The 24,510-nt window shown below is 45.5% G+C and overlaps 2 protein-coding genes across 6 annotated transcripts in view; one reads left to right on the top strand and one right to left on the bottom strand.

Moving 5' to 3' along the window:
• prdm6 (PR domain containing 6) overlaps positions 1-5,072 on the top strand; it is a 58,913-nt gene extending 53,841 nt beyond the window's left edge. For both annotated transcript variants that reach the window (XM_076046983.1, XM_076046984.1), the window contains exon 9: positions 1,994-5,072. In XM_076046983.1, coding sequence (XP_075903098.1) covers positions 1,994-2,105 — 112 coding nt within the window. In that variant the 3' untranslated portion in view covers positions 2,106-5,072. The remainder of the gene's footprint in view (positions 1-1,993) is intronic.
• Positions 5,073-8,329: 3,257 nt separating this feature from the next.
• On the bottom strand, positions 8,330-23,952 carry cep120 (centrosomal protein 120). Of its 4 annotated transcripts, none has more exons than XM_076046913.1 (20): positions 23,704-23,952; positions 22,600-22,756; positions 22,311-22,425; positions 22,091-22,235; positions 21,785-21,933; positions 21,444-21,641; positions 21,135-21,350; positions 20,761-20,988; positions 20,436-20,629; positions 20,074-20,223; positions 19,774-19,956; positions 19,596-19,686; positions 19,314-19,490; positions 19,067-19,156; positions 18,838-18,930; positions 18,566-18,760; positions 18,365-18,487; positions 17,727-17,825; positions 9,588-9,733; positions 8,330-9,442 (listed from the first exon to the last, which is right to left on the bottom strand). In XM_076046913.1, exons 1-20 carry the CDS (start codon positions 23,750-23,752, stop codon positions 9,181-9,183), a joined length of 3,060 nt encoding a protein of 1,019 aa, XP_075903028.1. In that variant the 5' UTR covers positions 23,753-23,952; the 3' UTR covers positions 8,330-9,180. The 4 variants fall into 4 exon arrangements, with proteins under 4 accessions (XP_075903028.1, XP_075903027.1, XP_075903026.1 ...); XM_076046912.1 differs by having other exon boundaries at positions 20,436-20,632; XM_076046911.1 differs by having other exon boundaries at positions 20,436-20,635.
• Positions 23,953-24,510: the final 558 nt, after the last annotated feature.

A 24,510-nucleotide genomic window follows, 5' to 3' on the forward strand; every position in this document is an offset into this window, starting at 1 on the left:
TTTCCCTGCAAGCTAAAGCTTCTCATTTGCATTTTTCTCCTCTTTTTTTCCGGCTCAAACAGAATTAGTCTGCTCAGCAATTAACAGTTTGCAGAAAGTCCTGTTGTCATCCTGTCATCTTGTCAGCAGTAGAGGACAATACAGCCCCCCCCCTCCTCCTCCCCTCACCACCACACCCCCCCAAGTGGTCTCGTAGGTCAGCGTTCAGCAGAGGGCGGGGCCGGGGAGGAGGCGGCAGAAACGCATTAACCTTCTTAATAAGCAATCAGATGATTCCGAACTTGTCATCGACGGCGCAAAGTAGTTTGGGGAGGGCGGAGGGAGGGAAGGAGAGGTCGGAGGGAGGGGAAGGGGTCCAGAGAGAGGAAGGAGTGGAAGATCACAGCACCAGCAGCTCAGCGGCCAGAAAATCCAGTTAAAGCAAATCAGCGTTCTTAATAAGCAATGGGAGGAACCCCCCCGCACCCCCACCCGTCTCCTCCTCCTTCACTCGAAGCTTTTCATCAGCACTTCAGAGTCCGGCAGGGTGGAAGCGGAGCGGGACAAAGACAATCACGGACGGGGCGTCAGAAATCTTTAGCCGATCAATGGCCTCTGGGAGTTCTCCCCTTCGGACGCTGCCGCAAATAGATTAAAGCTGCCACTGTCACTTTGTCACGATGAAAATGTTCAACTTTGTTTTCTCCCGCGCCGAGCCAACGGAGGCGGCCGATGCTCGCTGGGCCGTGGAGCCTGTCAGGCTGCTGCAGACATCCTTTTCCCAGCTCTGGCTGCTCGTCCGTCCTTTGGAATTCCCACCCAACAAAAGCCAGAGTTGTTTGTTCGTCTCATGTCCCGAATCCTCCACATCCATCTTGAAACCATCTTGAAACCTTTTCTAATATCACTTATCACAAGTGATGGTTTGATATTCTGTCGCGGCTGAAAACAGGGCCTCATCCGCTACGGCTCTTTGTTCTCCGTGTCGCCGCCCTGCTGGACGAGACCTTTGAAGTCCGTCGCTCTTGTGGCTTTTTTGTTGTTGTTGTAGTGACAGCAAAGAGAACGGTTTCGCTTCTTGAGCAGCTCCAGCTTCGGTTTGTGGAGCAGCTTTTGAGCTTTCAAAGCCGTTTTCAGATACTTTCAAGTGAAGGTTTGTTGTTGTTGTTTTTAACGTCCTTAATCAACGTCTAAATTCATTTTTCCATCGTAGAAATCAAAATATATTAGCAAACTAACGTCAAAAAGCACTTTTTTATGGAATTGGCAAAATGCAAACTAGGACTTTTGGAAGAATGAACCGTTAAAAAAACAACATTACACAATTTCTACCATTTGGAGGAAGCCAGTGTGTCAGCCTCTAAAACCCCTCCTGAGCCTCTTCTCCCGCCTGTCTAACAGCATGTTAGTCTTGTTTCAGGGCTGTTAGGTCCAATACCTCAGCACAGCTTTCTGTTTGAAGCGCACACGTGCACACACACACACACACACACACACACACACACACACACACACCAAACCGTCTCTTGCTGCCTATTGAAAGTGACAGTGACACGGCTTTATCAGGCCTTGATACGTCGCTGTTCATGTGTGCCTTTGTTCATGTGTGAGTGCGCCCGCACTGTCTGTGTGATGTGATTTGCACCCCCGCCCTCCCACTCCCCCCCCACCCCCCTCCATCCTACTAGATAGATTATTGACAGGTGGAGCGTGTGTGTGTCAGTCAGGTTGTGAAGATCAGGGCGACAATTACAGCTTGCTGCTCCGCTGGACCTCAGCCACACTTTACACTGTCACTGGGTATTAGAGTTAACGGACGGGGTGTGTGTGTGTGTGTGTGTGTGTGTCCTCACTTCTGACGACTACATCTCTGTTTCTTTCTTTCCTTTTCTGCCTCTTCCGTCGTGCTCTGCTTCCTCATGTTCCTTGTGATGTTCTTGCTACATACAAAACCCAAAAGCCAAAGCTGCCTCTTACTGTGTTTCCTGTTCTTTGTGTGTGTGTGTGTTGGCAGGTGCGAGCGTTGCGACCGCAGCTTCACGCAGGCCACTCAGCTCAGCCGACACCAGCGACTCCCCAACGAGTGTAAGCCGGTGAACGAGAGCGAGTCGATCGAGGTGGATTAACGCAAGGACGGAGGGACCGCTGTGGAAATTCATCCCTGGACTCTTTATTTAAAGCCCCGACCATCCACACTGGGCCATTCTTACGCCCACACGATTAGCAATCTGAAGAAGACACTTTAGTTATGTTTATGAAACACAATTAATTATGTTTTTTGGGACGAGAACCAAAACATTTTTAGCTGGTAAAATCAAATTTTAAACTATACATGACAACTAGAGCCCAGGAAGCTTCTTTCAACTTTTTCGAAAAAACAATATCATGCTAAATTTGCTTTGTTTCCAACGGAAATCACTGGTTCTATCCTGTCAGTGAACTCCCCAGAAATGAGAAAAGTCCATCCTTCCAGTTTTCAGATCATCTGCGCATCTGAAAATAGAAACAATCTGGGACTTTGTTTCAGTTGTTTTAAGGGTTTGCAAAAAACACACAAGAACACATGAGATAAGCTAAATGAGCCGACAGCGTAACAAGGCGTTGTGCTCGTACCACTCACAGAACTCGGGTTACAAAAATAACCTTCAAATTTGGCGGCAAATTGCACTTATAAAACATCCTGATCGGTCTCACCCAGTTTTTTTTGTTTTGTTTTTGCTGACGGCGACTCAAACCTCATTTTCCAAACCTGTAGTGTGGTTCGGTGCAATCAAAGTGTCCAATCGTTTCTGATTTGACTTCCCCGACTGGCTTCCGTTGAGGAGACATTTTTCTTCCTGCTGGAGAAAATCCTGATCCGAGCGAAACCAAAGAACTGTTTTGTTTTGTTTTTGTTTTTTCCAGCAGATGAGAACTTTAGGATGAGGAGGTGGGACTGATGACTTTCTGGGATGTGGATATTTATTGGAGACTTTCGGGAATGCCAACAGGTTTTTCCTCCAAAGAAAAACTCTTTCTTAAAACCGAGAAGAATACAAATACCAAAAAGAAGAAAAAACAGACTGAGTTCTTTCTGTAGCTTTATTTCTCGGTTTCCTGTCCTTTCTTTCCTTTTTTTTTTTATTTTTACAAAAGCGATGCCAAAGGAGGGCTCGACCAAAGCAAGCAGGCTGTCACTGCACCGATACCAAAACCGGAACGTCAGAGGACGACGCTCTGCGGACACTTTTACATCCACAATGAACAAAAACAAAGAATGACAAGAACGTATGTACTGTAAAAAAAAATAAAGAAAGAAAGAAAAGAATAAGAATTTACCAAAAAAAAAACAAAACAGGATAAGCAGGAAGGAGAAAAATAAATTCTATTTATCTTCTTGCTCCCATCATGCTTTGAGCACTTTTTGATTTTAAAATGTTGATAATTTTAAAAAAGATTTATGTCTACAAATGAGAAGAGACGTTTGTGGAAAATGGAGGAAATCTTGCTTTTGGTTTTGTGATTGGATCAGTAAATTATCAGCCAAATAATTCTTACATTGTCCTCCACCTGTTTTACTATTTTATTCGATTTGTATCATTTTCTTTCAAATAAACACGGAGACGACATCCACTCATCCGAGGCACAAATATTACAAGAGAAATTCAAGAGAGCAAAAATAAAAAAGTTTTTGGCTCTGGGAAAGAAAGAGGGCGTTATCGTCTCGTCGGGTGAATCTGCAAGCAATGCAATGCAAACTCAGCAAATCTCAGACATGTAAATAGTCCCGTGTCATAATGATACACTTTGTATTGGGGCGAGTGAGGGTGAAAAGCACAGCCTAGATACCAAAAAAAACAACAGAACAAAATAGATGAATAAATAAGTCAGTGAATAAGGTTTCGTGCCTGAGAGTTTTAAAAGCTTTAATAATTGTTATGATAATGATAATAAAGTGGAAACCCAAAGCAACCACAGTGTTGAAGCGGGTGGATGTCGGCCTCAGTCAACACAACAAAACCACAGAAAAATGTCTGTGAGAGATTTTTTTTTTTTTTTTTTTTTTTTTTTTCTGAGCTTGTCAGACAAAGAGTGTCATTTGTGCCACTGGTTATGACACATTACCTGCATCTTCTGGGTAATTCATCATCATCCATGTTATTGTTTGGAATTTCATTTTCATTTTTTAACTTGATACATTGTCTTGATGAGTTTCCGTGCAATACAAATATGAAGAAATGTTCTGACAAAAGTGAGTTTACCCTGAAAACACCAAACCTTTCCTTAATTTCATCATTTTACTTTGAAGAATTATCTTTTTCCACAATATACTGCATTAAGTTTTGCAAAGCCATGTTCAAAAACTATGTGATGTCATTAGTAAATTCTCTGTCTTCAGCTCTTTAAACTCTCACAGACATTTTTGAGGTAAAGTGATGTGGGAAATCCAGTGCAGTGTATATAAAAGGGATGTATATGATCAACCAAAGTTCTAAGATGGATTGAAGATGCAGATGGCCACCAGATTTGAGGAAATTCTTTTTTTGTCCACATCCCCGAGGATCCAGCAAAACAGCTAATTTTTTTTAAAGAGAAAAATAATAATTAAAGTCCAAATCTAATCAATGTTCTTTACCTGCCTTCTTTATTTCCACATACTCTTTTCCAGATTTACTGAGATGTTTTTGCTTGAATGAAGATTGAAGATTCCCTTTTCTGATGTTACTTGGTGGGATTTTTGCATTGAATTACGAGAAATGTAGACAATGTGCAGAAGAGGGCCCTCTATAACTGTCACCTTTATTATTTTTTTTACTCGTCCTCAGTTTGTCTGTCCTCAAGTCAATAATGTGTGGTGTTGCATCACAACTTAAATTTGTAATTGCAGGAGGAATTCGTTTTTTAATCTGCAGCTTCATATTGCTGTGAAATTCCTGCTGGATCAGCTGGACGAAAACTGAATCTTGCTCATTTCTGTTGTTATGAAATTGGGGCATAAACATCATGCTACACAGAAAGACCATGGATCCATTGTGCTTTGTGTTTGCATGATTCCTCTGACATCCACACCTCCTTTTTTAATGATTAAAAAATAAAAACTAAACTAAACAAAAAGATAGTTCTATAAGAAATAAATCTGAAATCCAGTTTTGGTTCCTATCAGTGATGGACTTTGTCATTTTATTCTCTCCTGTTTGTATATTAACTGTCGCCTTTTGCTGCCGAGCAGGTGTCCTGGATCAGCTGCAGGAGCAGTAAAGAAAAACCAGTCGTAGAATCATACAAAGTTGGCTGATCATTTCACACTGGATCCACATGTCTGAATTTCTCTGGATCCAATTTAAAAACAAGAAAAGCTAAAAACAAACAAACAAAAAAAAGTAAAGTTTCAGAAATTCTCTTAGATTTTGAGCAAAATTTGTGACTGAAACACACTCGCTCGCAGTCAAGACATTTGATTGGCTTGCGGGCTAAATGTTTGTCCAATCACCTTTCAGCTTTTCTTCTATCCCTCCAACCTTTTCCCTGAAAGACGTCAAGTAAATCTGACTGATTTGTAAAGCCTTTCATCCGTCTATCGGCTCGGCGGCTTCTGTTCTGCTCACCTGACTCACTCTGTGACTGTGTTTTGGTGCTGGAACAGTACCACGCACCGCCACACGGGAGGTTTATTTAGCCATCAGCAGCTGCCTCCACTTAGCGCTAATAACGTGTAACACAGAGCGAGAGAAAGCGGCGGCCTGACCTCGGCTCTGTCAGTCTGCAAACACGAGCTGGACTGTCCACGTTCCAGCCTGATTTCAGAGATTACTCCTGCGAGGGTTTGACAAATTCACCAAAACAAACACAGTCAGAGCTTTCAAACATCAATCATGGCTGTTTTTTCTCCGTGGGAACCGGATCCAAACCCCGAGGCCAAACAAATGAAAGCACAGCCCAAAAAAAGTTCCTTCTTCTTGTTTTTTTCTTTTTTTTTTCTTCTTTCCTCCCACCACCCCATCAGCCCCTCGTCTCCTTAGAAAGACTGAATGAGTCCAGATTAGGTTACATGTAATGAGATTATGGAAGTGGTAGGTTTAATTTGAAGCAGTTAGTGTGAAAGGAGAAAAACAATCGGGGGGAAACTGCAACCCGAGGAGGAAAGAAAGGGCTTTTTTTAAACTCAATAGTTACAGTTCTATTTGTTTAAACAAGTTAAAATCAAAACAGACATCAAAGCTGCGTACAGGCAGAGGGAGAAAACCCACAGGAATGCCGCGATCCATAAGCAAAATAATAGGAATCAGTCACAAAGGCAGAGACGGATTGTATGACAAAGAAAACCCGAGACGGTGGATCACAGGAAGGAGGAGATGGTGGGAATAACAGGTTGATGGCCCTCTGAACCCCAAATAAAACCCACCGTTATGTGAGACAAAGTACGAAAGTATGACGAGCTAAAACATTTTTTTGAAATCAATATTAAATGTTTTTTTTTTTTTTTTTTTTTTAGATGGTCAGAAACAGAAAACATGATGATGTAACACAAGGCCTCTTACAAGACTGAAGAGCCTTGACTCTAAGTGTGTGTGTATGTGTGTGTGTTTGTGTGTCATGGCAAACGTAACTGCTTTGCTTTGGGTGGAATTTCCTGTTAGGGAGGGTGGAAATATTAAGCAGACAAGAGGTCGTGCTTTCAAAACCAATTAGACATGAAGCTGTGGATGTTACTTCGACGTCTAATTGGAAACATGTTGGTGGACAAAACATGTCCTCACTGTGAAAACTCTGACCGTGACTTTGAGAATGGCCCGTGTGTGTGTGAGTGTGATGCAATCTAAATGTGCAACTCCAATGTGGAGAATCAACACTTTCAACCTCATTCTTGTACTGCGCATTTCACTCCAACACACTGTTATAACACAGTTCATCTCTAGAGGCAGTCCTACTATTGTCTGCAGTTGACTTTTCATCCAGCTTTATTGCAGTAGAATCACTTTAAAAATAAAGATTAAATCCATACATGGGTTCATAGTGACTCATCCATGAGTTACTGTGAGAAGCAGCCAACAAAAGGGGTTAGAGTTAGAGAGGGTTGGGGCAGGGTTTACTCTAACCCTATCCCCAACTCCAACCCTAAACCAAACTCCAACCTTGACCCTAACTCCAACCCAAATGCAACCCTAATTTCAGCCTTAACCCTAACCCTAATGTCATGCAAGTCTATGGGATCAAAGGTCAACTTTGTCCTAGAGACATGGGGCCACTTACTTTTTCATCAGAATCCCCCAAGAAGCGCCCACGGCAAATTTGGGGCTTGTAGCAGTTGAGGAACCCCGAAATCCTAACCCTAATTTCAGCCTTAACCATGAGAGTCTATGGGGTAAAATTCCAACTTTGTCCTAGAAACATGGGGCCACTTACTTTTTCATCAAGAACCCCCAAGAAGTGCCCACGCCAACCCCAACCCTAACCCCAACCCCAAATTTAAATCTAACCCTAACTTCAACCCAATTCCTAACCTCATCGCCAAACCCTAACCCCAGCCCAACCCCAGTCCCAAACCTAAGTCTAACCCTAACCCTAACAAGAACTCTGGCCCAGAACTCAACCCCAATTTCAAACCCAACCCTAATTCCAACCGTAACCCTATCCATTTGTGGGCCAAAAAAATGAAATGTTTCAAATCAGCCCGAATCCAGCACGACACATTAGTTTGATAGAGCACAAAATCTCCACATGTCCGAAAATTGGTAGTAATTCTATACACTGTCAGTTTTGAAAAATGAAAAGTCCCAGATCAGTTAGAAACAAGCAAGGAAGAATGTTCTACGGTAGTTTTGCATGAAATTGGATGATAATGCACTAAATCTCAACATGTCTGAAAATCAGGGGGAAATAAATCATACCATACACTGTCATTTTTTTGAAATGAAAGTTCCAGATCAGCTCAAAAGTCACTCAAACAACTCTTCTATGAAACTGGATGAAAACGCACGAAATCTCAAAAATCACACTATGCACAGGGAACCAATGCTTTCATACCGGCGCAATTATTCTGGTTAGTGGAATTAAAAAGAATATATATATATATATATATATGTTCAAATAAAACCATATTTTTGGCATTAGCTGCAAAAATTCAGTATTTAAGAAATGTTTAAGATTTTAAAGATTTATTTGATGGAGTATAACAGGAAAAAAAATGCTCCACAAAGTCAGTTTTAATGGTTATTAAACAAGTTAATAAGTTTAACACCCACCAAAAAAAAGAAGAAATACAAATAAATAATAAAATATGGCACACCTTTTGTTTTGAGTAGGATGACATCTAAATTCTTTATCGTTATCCTTAATTTTTAAAAACAAAAACATAAAACAAACACACAAAAAAGATGTAAACAATGAAACTAGTCATTTATTCTGACTCCAGGACAAGAAAATAAAAAAAATAATAATTTACTGCACACAAACAGAAATCAGTTGTCTCTTAAAACTAAATGTTTCGGATGTGACCTCTTTGCAAGAGTGTTGACCGTTTGTCTGAGGCTGCAGTGCCCCCTGCTGTCAGGTCCAAACCACTTGTCACCACAAACATAATTCAAACTTTACAGACTGTACATGAAGTCTTTCTCACACACACACACACACACACACACACACACACACACACACACACACACACACACACACACACACACACACACACACACACACGCTCTTCTGCTTCAGGTTCAACAGTTATTCAGCTACAAGACATCTGATGTTAAAAATACATATTTAGGGTGTCTTGTTCACTGGGGGTTCGGTGAATTTATAATTTTACACTCTTTTTCTGAACCACATCTATACAAAGACACAAACTACTTGTGAACCATTCATTAAAAAAGTTTCACATTTTGTCCTGAGAAACAAGACAAACACAAAGAGCTGAAAAAGATTCTCATCCATCACTATGATCATCAATGGAGAGCAAGTTGTGTCTGAACAATAATAATAATAAAAAAAATTCAAGTCACTCAGTTCATTTAAAATGACTGAAATTGTGAGACTGATTCAATTTCAGTTTGATGAAGGTGATGCTCAGACGCCTGCTGGTTCGCCCTATTGACCTGAACACCTTCCACCAGCCGCGGTTGGTTGGGCGCCTCAGAGCTTGAGCTTCGAGTCCTACGCCGACGGTCAATTTTCACCCACCGCTTCAGGTACGACTGGCCCCGATTGGCTGGCTGGTGGACGGCGTCAGGCGTCGCCTCGGCCGCTCATGGCGTCGCCTTGGCCGCTCATGGCGTCACCTCGGCCGCTCATGGCCTCCTGTATCTGCCTGTTGAGCTCGGCGATGATTCTGTCCTCGTGGGTGTAGACGCCCGTCCGCAGCAGGGTGTCCCTCTCCTCGAAGAGACGGCTCAGGTGGTCGTCGGCGCTCTCGTTCACGGGGCGGGAGTGGGCGGGGTTGTGCTGGCTGGAGGCGGGGCCTAATCGGTCCTCCTCCAGCTTCTTCAATCTGATGAAGAACCGACGAGCACAGAGAGGGCGTGTTCACCATCTTCAAATAGGTTGGTTCTTTGTCCACGCCCATAAAAAGCTCACATAAATAGATGTAAAGGGGCATCCATCCATCTTCTACGCCCGCCGACTCCTGCACTCACCGGTTGAGCTCATTCTTGACGTCCTCCATCTCCTGCTTGTCCTGCTGAAAGGCCTCCTTCTTCTCCGTGGCCAGGTAACGGAGCTTCATGGCTTCCAGCTCTGCCTGCTGCTTCTTCAGACGGATCATGGCGTTTTCCTGCTCCCGCTGCAAAGGACGCAGACAGGTGGGAAAGTGTTAGTCACTGTGTTGGACAAAGGCTTAAATTTTAAGTGTGTAATATTTGGAGATTTTGAGAAGAAACAGCGACATCAAGCGGTTACATTTCAGATTACAGGGTGTTTCACTCTTCCTCCCTCTCCCAAGCTTGCCAGTGAACTACAGTGGCCTGCGCACACAAACCTGGATACCTCGTCCACCTTCTTCTTTGTTGGTTTATTTGAAGATGTGAGTGTTCACCATAATTACGAAACGCGCAGTCAGGCAGCTGGATTGTCCACGCCAGGCTTCCTTAGAAATTATGTTGCTGCAAGGTGGCAGCTAACCAGGAGCAAGACCCTTGATCTATAGATATTCTTATGTATAAATAAGAACCATTCAAAGGGAAGGAAAACCAAATTACTTTTATTGCACCGTGACTTTACACCTAATCAATGTATTTATGGGCAGCATATTAAGTTTTGACCAATACAAAAATCATAAATCAGGCCAAATTTCACAAACTGGACCTTAATAGCCATCATCATTTTCCAGACGTCTTGTCTGACTAACCCCCACCCCGCCAAAAAAAGAAAAGACAGACATGCAAGAAAAACTGCAGAAAGACGCCTGAAACTCAGACAAGCAACACTCGCAGAGGATCCATCACAGCCCACTGGTGCAGCCTCAAGCGGAGCCTCTGCAATCTGCACTGGCCAATGAATCAACCCTTAACTGTGAATATTCAAAAATAAACCTCTGACCTCACGGCGCTGAAATGTGTGTGTCCGAAAGCCAAGAAAGTGTTTTTCCTTGTTAGTCCGGAGTTGAGCGCTAGTGATTCATTTGTCTGGTTTAACATTTTCATAAAAAAAAAAAAACTCCCTGAGAAAAGTGCCGTCGGCCCGCCAAAGAATTCACACGCAGGCCGGCAGCGGGAGCGGCAGCGCGATGAGAACCGAGAGGAAGCTTCATAAAGACGTCGGCGGCCCGTAATTCTTTCACTCAGCCGCGGTCGTCCGACGCACCAGCGTCACTCACAATGCTAAACCTGCCACGGTCCGACCGCCATAAATCAGGGTGCAATATGGGAAAAAACAGCAAGAGCGAAGCAGAATCAATGAGGTCAAAGGTCGGGAAAGTCAAGCCTGAGAACCACCAGATCCCGGCGGCTTCCGCCGAGCAGACAGTGACTGAAAAACTACGGTGACTTTGTTCAAGCGCAGGGTGAATCGCTGTGAATGATCCCCACTGGACGCCCCAGGAGAGCGTCAGAAAATAACCTCCTGGTTAGTTGAAGGCCCAAACTGGAGCTGAGTGATGATTTTACATTAGAGAGCAGTAAAAACACCCGAAACATTTATCCTCTGACTTTAAGTTGGCTTCTAATGGGTCAACTTTTTTCTTCTTTTTTCATTTGTTCTAGGTATATTATGACCATCGCAGTACCTACAGGTGAATTGCTCTTTCCTGCCACTACATTGTTATAATGACATTAACTACCCGTGTAAAAAGGTCAATAATTGCGACTAATTGAATTGAATCAATTAAATTCTTAATCGATAAATAATCGATAATCGATTAATTAACATCCAAATTGCAATCCAAAATATACTTCACTTTGTTCAGTAAGTAAAAATATTCTTTGACAGCAGAGGGATCATTTTAGAATTTATGACTGAGTCAGAGGATGAAGAAAATGACTGCTATAGCAAAAAATGAAACAAAACAAAAACAACGCTAACCACTGTCGAGTGCTCCCACTGAGCTCCACTTCCTGCTGGATAGTCCGACCCTGCGTGAACTATTTGACCAACATCTCCATCCGTCAGCTGTCCTAAAAAGGTGGCGGTGGGGGTTTGGGGGAGAGCAAACGGAGGCCTGCGGGCAGTGGGAAGGTGACTGGAGAAGCTGGAATGTGCCTGTGTGATCTGGTGATGGAGAGCAGAACGGCCGGCCGCTGATTCTGGATGGGAAAACCAACATTTTCACATTACTGGCCGACTCTCTCTCTCTCTCTCTCTCACACACACACACACACACACACACACACACACACACACACACACACACACACACACACACACACACACACACACACACACACACACGAGGAAAGCTTCTATTTTCACACGCCAGGTCACCTCCTCCTCCTGCGAGGAGGAGGAAAGAACCACACACAATCTCTCATGAACACATCATTCACACACACACACACACACGGGCATGCACGCGGGCATGCACGCGCACACACACACACACACACACACAGTGTTGACACAGGCTGAACCCTCTGTGGACCATTAACAGTCTGTATTACAGGCCGTTTTAGGGCTAATTACTAAAACAACAAACAGGCCAAACATTTTTCTCTGGTGCCCGCTGCCAAGGACAATGTTGGGGCCGAGGCCTGAAACAATTAGAGGACGAGGTGATACCAAGGCCTCGGCGGGGGTGGGGTGGGGGAGCGCAGGAGAAAAGCTACTAAAAGTCAACACCCGGGCGGAGATATTTCAGAGTTACATCACGAGTGGCAGCGGGCGGCCTGGAGGCCAGTGAGGATCTGCCATGCTGGATTTCAACCGGCAGACTGAAGCACCAGGACCAGAGCAACGGAAAAAAACATGCGCGTCGCAAACTCCCTCGCCAAATTCGGTAAAAGCAAATTATGTGTCAACTTTGAGATGTGACAGAAGCGGCGCGAGCGGCACACTAAGAGAAAACTCAGGTTCCACAAGGGTTCTGGTTCCGAGGTGGGCAATTGGTTGCCAGGAAGCCAATGAAGTCTGGATTAAAACACTTGACTTTGCCCCTTGAGGGGAATCTGGCAAGCGGGTTGGGCTGTGAGGTGGAGCCTGATGGAAATAGAATCAACTGGCTGCCGTTTGTCTACATGGACGTCTTTTGCAAGAGACAAAGAGGTTTGTCTGCTTTGCTGGGAACAAAAAAACAAAAAAACACTTAATATACAAAAGTTCTCCCAACCCTGTTGCCTGCTGTTGGTAATAAAACCAGTTGTTTTACAAAGTCCAGGTTTTTATTTTATTTTCATCGGCGTGGCCAAGTTCTTAGTGCAAATGAAGGAAAAAAAAAAAAAAAACAACCAAAAACTGCACAATAACGTGAATGAGTCACACAGGCCGAAGTCAGGAAGGAGTCGATTTTAACGGCCGCAGTGGGACAAACGATGGTATGAAAACCAAACAAAACAATTGTTAAATGAAGGTTCAGCGCACACGGAGTGCAGTAATTCTTTGGAATAAACGGCCACGCAATTACTCCTCCTCCCCCTCCCCCACCCTCCGTCACTCGCCGGCGTTTTCTGGAGGGTCAGACGTTGGGCGGCCGTGGGAGGACGGCTCGCGCAAAACACTTTCATCCCATCGCTCACATGTGGAGGCACTTTTCTCAGCTCACATGTAGTTTTCTGAGCAGCTCGACACCTGCAGGAGTTCAGGCTGGTGTTTTTCACCGCGGCCAGGCAAGTGTGTGTGTGTGTGTGTGTGTGTGTGGGACTTGGACCACTTAAAGGACTCGACCCCTGCAGGAAACCCCTTTAATTACACTCACATTCATCTCTTTTGTATTAATCCATCAAAGCCTTGTGTTTTCCAACCGGCCGCTGAGGAAAAAAAAAAAAATCTTAAGAAGAACAAAATCTATGTAAAGTGTTATTATTCCGTCCGCTCCTATTGTTGACTTAGAAAACCTCTGCAGTCTCTTTGAAACTCAACTTCAGTCGAGTTCCCAGGTGAGCTGCTTTACTGATGGAGGGGCACTCTTATTGAAGTTACTGAAGTTTTGTTTTGTTTTAAAAAATATATATATAATAAAGCTCTATGCTGTATTGTTGACCTCCTCACTTGAAAAACGTCTGGGCTATTGCTGCGATAAGGACGAGGTGCCCAACTCACAAGTGGCCTAAACGGCTGAGAGAAGATGAGATCTGCGCCTGCACCAGGTTAAAGCTGCAGCCGCTCAACGCTGTTTCCCATATCTGCCTCGCGCAGCAGCGTGGAGGCGACGTCTGGGAGGTTAGGAGCAGTGTTTTCAGGCTGCGCCGTCGGGGTTTTTAAAGCGATAAGCCAAAGATAAGAGCCACGGGAGCGGCGTTTAAGAATGTGGCCTGCTCCTGATAGAGGCGCTCGCCGCTGGGCCAGGAACGCCTCTGGAAAAAACAAGATGGAGGAAAAGAAAACGATTGACCCCGATGCCGTCAGGCTGTGTTTGACTTGTCTCCTCGACTGCGACTCTGTTAAGTCCGACGTGTTCTGATGTACCTGGCCTTTACTGGGCCACTTTGGTGGCCAATCAGACGTCAAAGCGGGTGGGCAGCTGTGGCTCAGTTGGTAGAGCAGGCCGCGAACTGATGATCGGAGGGTTGGCGGTTTCAAATCCTGGCTCCAACTGTGAGTGGGTTACCGTGAAGGTGCTGGTTCACCAAAGCTCTAACAGAGCGTGGATGTTCCGACCCCTCCCTCCGTGCCGCTCATCTTGCCAGTTTATGCATGTTCAGGTGTGGCATCGCCGCAATCTGATTGCTGTCCTGTCGGACTCCGATTGGTCCCGCTCCCAAGCCTGCCACAGAGCCAATCACAGGACAGCAGCCTACATTGTCAGGTGCTTGCCCTTCGAACGGGAACGCTGTGCCAGTACGTCTAGAATTTGCTACTTTTGAAGCGGCCAAGGGCTGAATTTGTTTTTGTTGATATTTTGCTTTAATTTGTGTATTTATGTTAGGAGTTTTAGAGTTTAGGGGTGCGGTTCTTGTATTTTTGGTTTATAGATGATACAGCGAGGCTTTCCTTTCCCATTTTGAGTATTTTTTGTTCGAGTCAGACAGCTCTTGTTTTTTGGTTATATTAATTTATTTGATTGAACAAAACCATGTGGTCCCTTTAAGTTGGAATTCTGCCTTGCCTTTTTTTGTTCACTGGATAATAAAGCATATTTAAGTTCTTTTCACCAAACTCTTTGACCAGAGTTTTATGATAAAACTCTACCATTTAAAAAAAAAAAAAAAAAAGCTGTGTTGTAACACAGGAGGAATCTGATTGGCTGATCGGTGCAATGTTACACCTGCATGACAGTTCCTGCGACTCCCATCTGAATCCAAGTCGGCCGGCGAGACCTGAACTCCGGCTCAGTCCGAGAATCGAACACACGGTGTCTTTAGAGTCCGACTCTCTCACTGCTCTCCCGCTCTGTTATTGTTGTTTTTCAACGCGTTTAACCGTCGACTCTTTGATCCAAAATGGGCTAAAAGTCACCCGCCGCTGCGTGATTTATGCCGGAAAATAAACTACTGGGCTGACATGAAGCTGGTGCTGAAGGCCGGTTCCCAGTCCGGACCTGCAGGCCTCGTGCTGCAGCCAGCGAGAGTCCAACATGCACAAGTCATTAGCAGTCGCACCCCTGACTCTGACTAAACATCAAGTCAAGTCTGGCTGGTGGTAATGATAATATAAAAAAAATAATAATAATAATTCATCCAGCGAATTAGATCCAAAACAATAAAATAATGAAAATGATGATTCATTTTAAGGGCAACACCCCATGTTTGTTTATCTGGAACACGGAAAATGGCCAATGGGAACCGTGGGAGGGTCTCTACTGAGACCAGTAATGCTGGAATTCTTTCAGTGGACGTGCAAACATCTGCTTGATAGATTTACAGAAACAGACTTGCAGCGTCACGAGAGGACGGTCCGGTCCGGTCCTGTCCAGGCGGCTCCGCGGGGAACTGAAACCCCGACAGACTCGGCGGACCAGAGGCTCTGCCAAAACCCAGCCAATAAAGTTCGAGCATTCGAGCGGCGCTTCTACTGCTGACAGGCTCAACGTCCCCCCCACCCCCACCGAGTCCTAAAACTTCAGAATTCTGGTTTGTGCTTCCCTCTGTCACATATCCTCGGATAGATAAAGCAGCTGCTTATAATTCTGGATCCAAAGCAGCTAAAAAACATTTTAACCTAATGAAGTCATAAAAATTGCAACGGCTCCCGCGCACGCTGCCATCTGGTCCAACCCAGGTGGCTGTGGTGAATCCGCTGAGACTCTGGCTGGCCTGACAAACATGCCTCGGCATTTTACAGCAAGAAACCAAATGCAAAAGCTGGAATTGAGAGTTGTTTTCAGTTGTTTTCAATCAAATGGAACAACAAGCAGCCCACGGTTTACATAAAACATGGAGAGATTGCAGAGTAGAATAAAGCAGTAAAAGCAGTTTGACGTGCAGCTCCTCCGGCTCGCAAAAGGAAAGTAAACTCTGTAATAAAAGTCTCTGGTTTTAGTGCAGCTTGTTTCGATCTTCCCCCCCGATGAATCATGTCGCCGATACCTTTTCAGATTTCTTTATGACCCATAAAAGACCCCTAAGATCTGTCCTTTTTTAAGGGAAAAAAAAGACCTAAATTTAGCCGGACGACTTTGGACTCGGACTGTAAAAACACCAAATTACCTTCCTCTCAAAACCTTAATCCCTTTGTCTCAATATTTTCACTCTGAGGAGAGCAACTTAAGCTCCTTGTCCCAATATTTTGAGTTGAAAATGGTCGAGGCTAACGCTTTGATCCAGCGCCTCCGAGCCGTCTGGATATTAATTCTCGCTCTGGCTCTCGGGCCGCCTTGCACCTCCTGGTTTCAAAAGCACATTATTCCTCGCGCAGGAATTTTTATGATCCGACGCGGCCTAAACAGCACGCCATGAGAGGCGCTGAGAGGAGAGAATAAATAGGCGAGGAGAGGCCGAGAAAAACCAAACAATTGCCGGCTTTAAAAACCGCCGAGCCGCCAAGACGGATGGTCGTGTAAACACCGGCCTGATATTTTATAAAAAGCGAGAGTGTGACGTCTGAGTGGTAAGCGGCTGGCTGGCTTACGGCTCTACGCAGCGCCGGCCCATGATTAATAGGCCGGGGGTGACACTCGGCACCGGACCCCCTCAGACCTGCATAAATCACAGCCTGTTTTCTTTACAATGATATGGCACTTGCATGGTGCAGGACGGAGACAGGAGGGAGCGAGGGGAGGAAGGTAGGGGGGGATGGTCCGGGGAGAAAGAAGTGAAGAAAGGAACGGCAGGAGAAGGAGTGAGGAAGGCGGAAGTCGCAAGGAGAAAGAAGAGCTCAAGAAATCAGGAGCCACGTCGAGACAAAGAGACGGTGGAAGCGAAGTCACATCACGGTAGCTGCGTTTCCATGACAGTTTTTCACAAAATAAAAGCGATATTTCTAAAATTGTGCAAAAGTACAATTGCAATCTGCAGGTGTGAATGGTGTGAAGAAGGGAGAGCGAGCGGTGGACGGATTAGGGACGCTGAGCATCGAGGAGGACGAGAGAAGAAGAAGAAGAAGAGCCGTGATGAATGGAGAGAGACAGGAGAGAGTTTTCCAGCTGCTCAACGTCACTAACAGTTATTAGTTTGTCAGATAAGGTCTGTATGTGTGTGTGTGTTTACATTGGACTTAGGCTGACAAGAGGCCCACTTAGTGCTCTGTGTGTGTGTGTGTGTGTCTCTGCTGGCTCACATACGTCATCGTCTACGCCACCTCAGCGAAACTGTAATGCAAAAACACCTCTCGCTCTCTCGCTCTCTCGCACTCTCTCTTCACGGGCAAAAGTTGACCAATATTCCCGTTCTGGATCTTGTCCAGTATTTTGCAAATCACATTGTTTGCAAAGCTAATAGAGGATCAACTGGAGACAAAGTTTCTGTCTCTCGTGCACAGATCCATCACATGGAAGCAGCAGGCAGGGAGCTCGGGCACTGGATTCTTTACAGCTGAAGGATGACGCTCGGGCTGCGCTCCATTTCTTACAACAGAGCTGTTAAATGTCCTAAACTGTCAGCTCTTCTCCAAACGCAGATAAATCGCCGCCCGCCCAAAAAAAAGAAAGAAAAAGAAAACGCATTCAAACTGACCAGAGTTTCCAACCACAGGAACAAAACTTACTGCTGGGGTTTAAAAATTGAACCTGAAAAGCCAACACTTGACTTTACCTGTTTGATCCTGGCCAGCTCTTTGAGTGCGCGGCCCCACTGCTGCTTGTAGTGCAGCTTGGACTTGGTGCACGACTCCAGCTTCCTCTCCAGCTCCGCCTTCACAAACACACCACAAACACACCACAAACAGTCACAACAAGCAAAAAAAAGAAAAAGAAAAGTCTGCACTGACTGACTGCAACTTGGATGACAAAACCATCAATAGGTGAGAATCATCTGCACTGACTGCTGCAAACGTCTGCGCTTAACCTTGCAAATAAGGGCTTCTGTCTCCCTCTTCTGGCAAGAGTACGAATTACATGTGAAACTCCACACGGAGTACTTGAGGCGCTGGCACGCTAAAATTGAACTTCTCCAGTGCAGAAAGTTGGTGTTGACAGCCAAAATTATACAGAATGAACTTCTTTTGTCAGGGAAGCAAAGTGGCCACTGCATATTTTAGAGAAAACAAATTAAATGATAAGAAACGACCAGCAGGGATTTCCACTATTTGTCTGTCATTTTTATGTGCTGAATTTATTTCCTCCCTTGCTCAGAAGAAATTAGCTTTATTTAAGTGTCTGCTCTGATAAACTCCACTTCATTAACTTCTTATAATTGACCTGTTGCTGTTTTTAAAGCATTAAAGTCTTTACCTTCTCCAGCGTCAGTAAGTTGATCTCCGACTGCAATCTGACCTCCGGCCGGATGTTTTGCTGTTCTCTGTAGACTTGGAACTCCTTTTCCAGCTGTTTGTATCTGGCTTCACCGTCTGTAATCTGGTAAGCAGCAACACAGGAGTCACATGTACCTTCTGAACCCATCATCTCTCTCTCTCCGTGTGTCCCGCTACGTACCTGCCGCAGCAGCCGAGCTCGCTCCTCCTCCATCAGCCGGACCTTGTCCTTCTCCAGCGCCACCCGGTGGTCGCTCTCCTGCTGCAGCCTCCTGGAGCTCTCCTGCAGCTCCCTCTGGCCCAGATCTCGCTCGGCCTTCATCTCCCGGTGGGCCAGGTCGTATTTGGCCTTCAGCTCCCTCTGTAGCCTTTGAGTCTGGACGACACAAACAGAGTCAGAGTCGCGATGGCTACTCCAAATAATACAGAATAAACGCATCTTGTGGTTCTGACCTCTAACTCAGCCTCGCTCAGCTGCTTCTCCCGTCTCCCCAGATCAGTGAGAGTCTTCTGGAGCTGCTCCTCCAACAGGTTGTACTCCACCTCCTGTGAGGCGACACAAACACATTCAGCGATCGGACAGCCGGGGGAAAAAAAGGCAGCTCTTGTTAAAAATATATCAATTTTCAATTTTCAGTCAGATGAGATGAGCATGTTTGTATGAAAGTCCTGAACTTTCCACCTTTTTCTTGAACAGAGCTTCTCTCTCTCTGTCTCTTTTCCTCCACTGCTCCGCCAGAGTCTGCATGCAACTCAGCTCCTTCTTCTTCAGCTGGAAATCCCCAAATATTCATTATGATTATCTTTGACAAGCTCAGATTAAAAAAACAACAACAAATGTCCCAACTGATATCAGACATCAGCAGACGTACAAAGCAAACAGCCAGACAGGTCATGACTTGACTCATTTCTCATCATGACTCTTCTACCTGGTCGCCAAACAGCTCCTCCTGCTCCTCCTTCCACAGCTCCAGCTCCAGGGCCGTGCGGTACTCAAGCGTGTCTCTGGTGGCACTCAGAGTTGGCAGGGCTGCATTCTGACTGGAAGCAGCCGGTCCGAGTGCTGTCTGCTGTGGAGGAGTCTGCATGTAGACTGGAGCTTCGTTCTGATGGTTAGAGAGTAGAAAATTCAAGAAAGAAACACAGACAACCTGCAGCTTTTATAATTGGAATGCAGAAGGATGACGTCACAAGCTATGGTCCTCTCCTACCTGCGAGGAGTCGGACACAATAACTTCTCTGGCTTTGACCAACCCCAGGTCCTCCAGAGTTGCCACGTAGCTGAGCTCTGCCACCTTCTCGCTGAGGACAACACACAAACACAGAGGGTTTCAACATCGATATCAACTCAACACCCACCGGCTCTGCTCTCAGTGTGACGCCTCCTACTGGTGTGAGCTGAGCACAGGGATCCGGTCCTGGTGTGTCCCTCTCCAGCCTTGTTCTCCCGTCGAGGCCTGCAGCCTGGTCTTCTCTGAGCTCAGCAGCAGTGACAGCGGGACGGAGGCTTGTCCAATCAGCTGGTCGCGGCTGTTGGCGTCCCTGTGCCAAACTTCCACCACCAGGGGGACCCTGCGAGGTAAGTGGAGTGATACACATGGCCAAAAAAATGAAAAATAAAAACATCAACATACACAATCTTTTCCTGGAAGCAGGAGATGTGAATCGAAACATTCGCAGCCCACCAACCTGAGGAAGGTGTCCTGAAGCTGCTGAGGCAGAGCCACAAAGTCAAAGGCGCAGTAGGACTGAGGCAAAGACACTTCCCTGCTCCTGTGCAGCTCCACGGGAGGGTTTGTCATAATGGGGGCGGAGCTGCCAAAAAACTGATATGTGTACCTAAAACACAAGAAACCCACTTCATTCTTCACCAGTCACATAGAGCACCATGCACCACCAGCCTTTTCCCAACTTTTGCTGCAGAATATTCTCAAATCCCATTCGGTCAGAGTTAGAATGCACTTTTATCAACCTGACTGGACTGGAGAGATGGCTTATGAACACACGCGGCAGCCTGAACTGATTTTTATGGTCTTCTCCACAAGACTCACCTGAGTGTGGCGGAGATGGAATGTTTGAGTTTGAGGCCGCCGAGGCTGCAGAGATCCAGAGAGAAGCAGTAGTGGTGTCCCGAGGAGGGGACTGACACTTTGGGAGCTGAGACGGTGACGGATGATGCTCCCTCCTCTCCAGTGTGATTCTGCTGCTGCTGCTGCTGCTGCTGCTGCTGCTGCTGCTGCTGCTGCTGCTGCTGCTGCTGCTGTGTAGGAGCCTGCAGATCTGCAACAGAATGCATGTTCAAAGTCATCGATGCTGCTCTCGTGCATGGAGTTTGGTTTGGTGTTTCACAGTAGCATCGTCAGTGTTCTCACCAACAGACCCCTCCGGCTCTTTGCCACGTAGCGGCTCTTCCAGCAGACTGTCCGCTTCGCTCTCAGTAGGACAGTCAGGCGGGGACAGGCAGTGGACCGGAGGAGAAGAGTCCAGGGTTTTCCGTACTGGGGAGGAGCTTCGGGGCGTCGGCCGGATAGCAGGAAATGAGGATGTGACGGCAGGAGGAGGGTTGGACGGCTTTGTTGCTCCTTGTGCTCCTTTCGAGTACGACTGGTGAAATAATACAAAAGGAAATATCAGACCCAAGCCGTTCTGGAGAAGAAGAAGAAGCTTTCTTTAAAGAATGTTGGTGAGACTCTACAGGTTGTATTAGGAACTAAAACAAAAAACAAAAAACTTCTCTGCAGTGTGTGTACCTGCTGTGTGACCTCTTCCTGCCTCAGGCTGACAGAAATTCCAACAGTGGGCTGAAGATCATCCGGTAAAGTCTTCTTGATGCGTTGAGGTGGTTGGAGTATAAATGCTCCCTCCACCATTGCCGGCTTGCTCTCCAGGTCCACAGAGACAGAAGACAGAGCTGAGAGAAAAACATCAGTGCTGCCCAGAGATTGACTCCCACAGCACAGGTGAATCTGGGGACGGACCGGCAAAAGAATATCAGGCAACGCCAAAACACAGTCTCGCACATTGAAAAGCTTTTTGATTATTGTTTTTTTTCTTCCCACCTGTAAACGAGGTTGCTGAGACAAGAATGTCTGCAGGACCTGCTTGCTGCTGCGGATGCGCACAGAGGCGCGCTCCGGCTCAAAGTCGGGGCTTAGCAGGTTGCGGAATGGCTCGCTGGTGATGTCATTGCCCAGTAAAGTGTAGTAGAAGAAGAACTCTGAGCCCTCTGCCGACAGTTTCATCGTGCTGGGGATCAGCTGCGACAGGAGGAATCCACAGGTCAATTTAGCTAATTTTAACCACTTGAGACATGAAAAACAGTCTTGGCTTGCATGACCACAATCAGCAGTTGTTAAGATAGAAAATACTGAAATTCGGTGCTGTGCACCACTGTCCTCACCTGTTCTAGTTTGGTAGCAAAGGCCAAAGTGACAGAGAGTAGAAACATGTCGGTGCAGTAATCAGCAGGGCCGACCTGATAGTACCCCTGGTCTGGGATCAGCAAGGCCTCCGTGTGTCCTGGGAGCAGGTCTGTCACCGCAGAAGAGCCTGCAACAGAAGAACAGAGTTCAAGAGGAGGAAACAGCAGCAAGAGGGGAGAAGTTCCAATTTCAACCAGGAGATGAGCGTGTGCACGTGTGCAAGATTCTCAACACCTTAGTGGCGACCATAACAAACACAAAGCAGCCTGAATGAGTCAACCAACCTTGTCTGGGCGGGGCCTTCTTGGCTTTGAACCTATCAGGAGAGGGCTCAGAGGGTTTGGTGTCATTCTCCAGCTGCAAGCTGAGAAGAAGCTCTGGTCTCCGTTTGGTGTATTTGCTGCTCAGCAGCGGATACCAGCGAGGATCCTGGAAACAAGGTCTCATCTTCATGCTGCTCCAAACAGCTTGTATTTTATTTTCTCAGCAGGGAGGCAGGGTTACCTGCTTGGTCTCGTGCACAGATCGAAGGTCCAGGATGATGTAGCCGACGCTTTCCTTCTTTTTGGTGGCCGGATCGACGGCAAAGCACTGAAGCTTGATGGGAGTTCTCTGCAGTCTAAGAGGGATTTTCAATAAACAAATCAGTCCTGACATTGAACCTAAAATACACTGCATGAGCTCAAGACCAATTCCAGTGTCTTTAAGGGTCTTAAACTAAATTACTGGCAAGTTTTTCATCATCATCACTATGGAAATAAGAAGCGCACAACGCCCTGGTACATTTGCCCACCTGTGCTGGTGTAACGTCTTGCGGTCCAGCTCCCAGGCTAACTCGGTGTTGAACTGTGGCTGATCTCTGTGCTCTGTTGCGTCTGTGGCCAGCTGCTCGCCATCAAAGCTCGCCTGAACCACCAGACTCAGCCGTAAACTCTTTGGGAAATGACGACCTGGGGCGTAAACAAGAACAGTGGATATAATAGAATGAGCACTCAAATGAAAATTAAATAATGTTCTATTGTGCAGTATGTTTAGACTATCTGGTGCAAGTTTGGAGTCTGTCCCTCTGTTGGACCCTGTTTTCCCCTTTCTGAGCCACACTGATGAAATAAATAGAAAAGAAATACAGCAGGCTGCTGGAGACGCTCCTCATTTGACAGAGATAGATAAACAGATTTGCAAGAAAGGGGCACACAGTTGCAGTTGCTGCAGATTTGTCAGCAGCACATTCCATGCCAGCATGCCCAAATGCAATGACTTCAAATGAAGTGGTGCATAGCAATGTAGAGCAACCGCCGATTGACAAAATAGGACGGGTTCGGAAAGAAACGTACATCTCGAGTGAGTCAAGTGACAGTCAGGAGGAATACGCATCCTCTTCCAACTGCAGTGACGAAGTTGGTTTGCGTCATAGAAAATAATAATAATAAAATTATTAAAAATTAAAAAGAAACCAAACTCAGAAATTAGAAGAGAGGGGGGTGGAAAGGATGGTGAGACGGATGGTGAGACGGATGGTGAGACGGGTCGTGTCATCATAGTTTGTTATGCAACATTTCGCTGTATGTATTAGTCTTTAAAAACTCTCTTTAGCTTGAGTTTTTCTCACTGGATCTGGCCATTTACGAGAAGTAGAGAGCGTTGGTCAGGACAGCGTTAGTAAGAACCCTCAACTCTCAAGAGGTCCTGACGTTAAAGCCAGAAGCGAATTTCAATTTCACTGCAGTTATTGGAGCTGGCGAACACGCCCCAGTGCTCGCATAGGACTATAGATGAACAATGTGACTTTTTTTTTTTTTTTTTTTTTTTTATGAATTACATCTCGAAACTATCACTACCCCAAAACCAACTGCTGTGGGTATTTAATGAGTTAATATCCAACTGCTTTAAAACTCACCTTCTAGAATAGAAACGACGATGAGAAGTTGGTCTGTCTTCGACGTCATGGTGACATTTAACGGCGCGGGTAAGAAACTTCCCGAGTTCTTCACCCTCAGATTGCGATAATCCTGTTGAAGTCTCCGACAAATTCATTACATTTGGCTCGGAGTGAACACAGCAAATCCTGCTTTACTTTTGCGTCTGTCCGTTGAAGCCAAACAGACGCTTTGTTGTCAAGCTTTGGCGCCACCCATTTTGTTTCAAAAGCGGAAGTGATGACAGCAGGCGGTGGGCACTCATCGCCATCTGTCGGTCGGCGTTTTCATAGCAGGGAGGAGGGAAAGAACCTTTGACCAACAGTTTTTCCGAGTCTGAAAATTAGGATAGGTTTCTTAAACGCAATTATTCAACGAAAATACATGAGACAATAAGGAATTTGACTCAAATCAAGTCAAATGTATTTGATTTATTCAATTAAATAATACTTTTGATTTGAGGTTAGGTAGAGTAGAAAATGGCCCCCACTTTTAAGAGATTTCTACAAGCAGCCAGTGCTTAATTTCACGACTTGGAAACACGTTTTCGTTTCAGTATTTCACAGCATTTCAGAGAGTAGATGAAGTGCAAGTTGGGAATAATTACTTTAATTTTATTGACAACTGTCAGCACTTCAATCAAATGTAGCTAATTAAAGAATTTAATGAAGCATTACAACGTTGGAAAGTTGCAGAGCAAGCCGTGGGAGGGGAATTTTAATAAAATGATCAATTATTTCTCTTGCATAAATGTTTAAATTATTCCAGCACAAAGGCAGCAAAAATAA

Source organism: Nelusetta ayraudi, unplaced genomic scaffold (genome assembly GCF_046127955.1).
Source record: "Nelusetta ayraudi isolate G7.1 ecotype Tasmania unplaced genomic scaffold, CSIRO-AGI_Nayr_v1 ptg000092l, whole genome shotgun sequence".
NCBI lineage: Eukaryota > Metazoa > Chordata > Actinopteri > Tetraodontiformes > Monacanthidae > Nelusetta > Nelusetta ayraudi.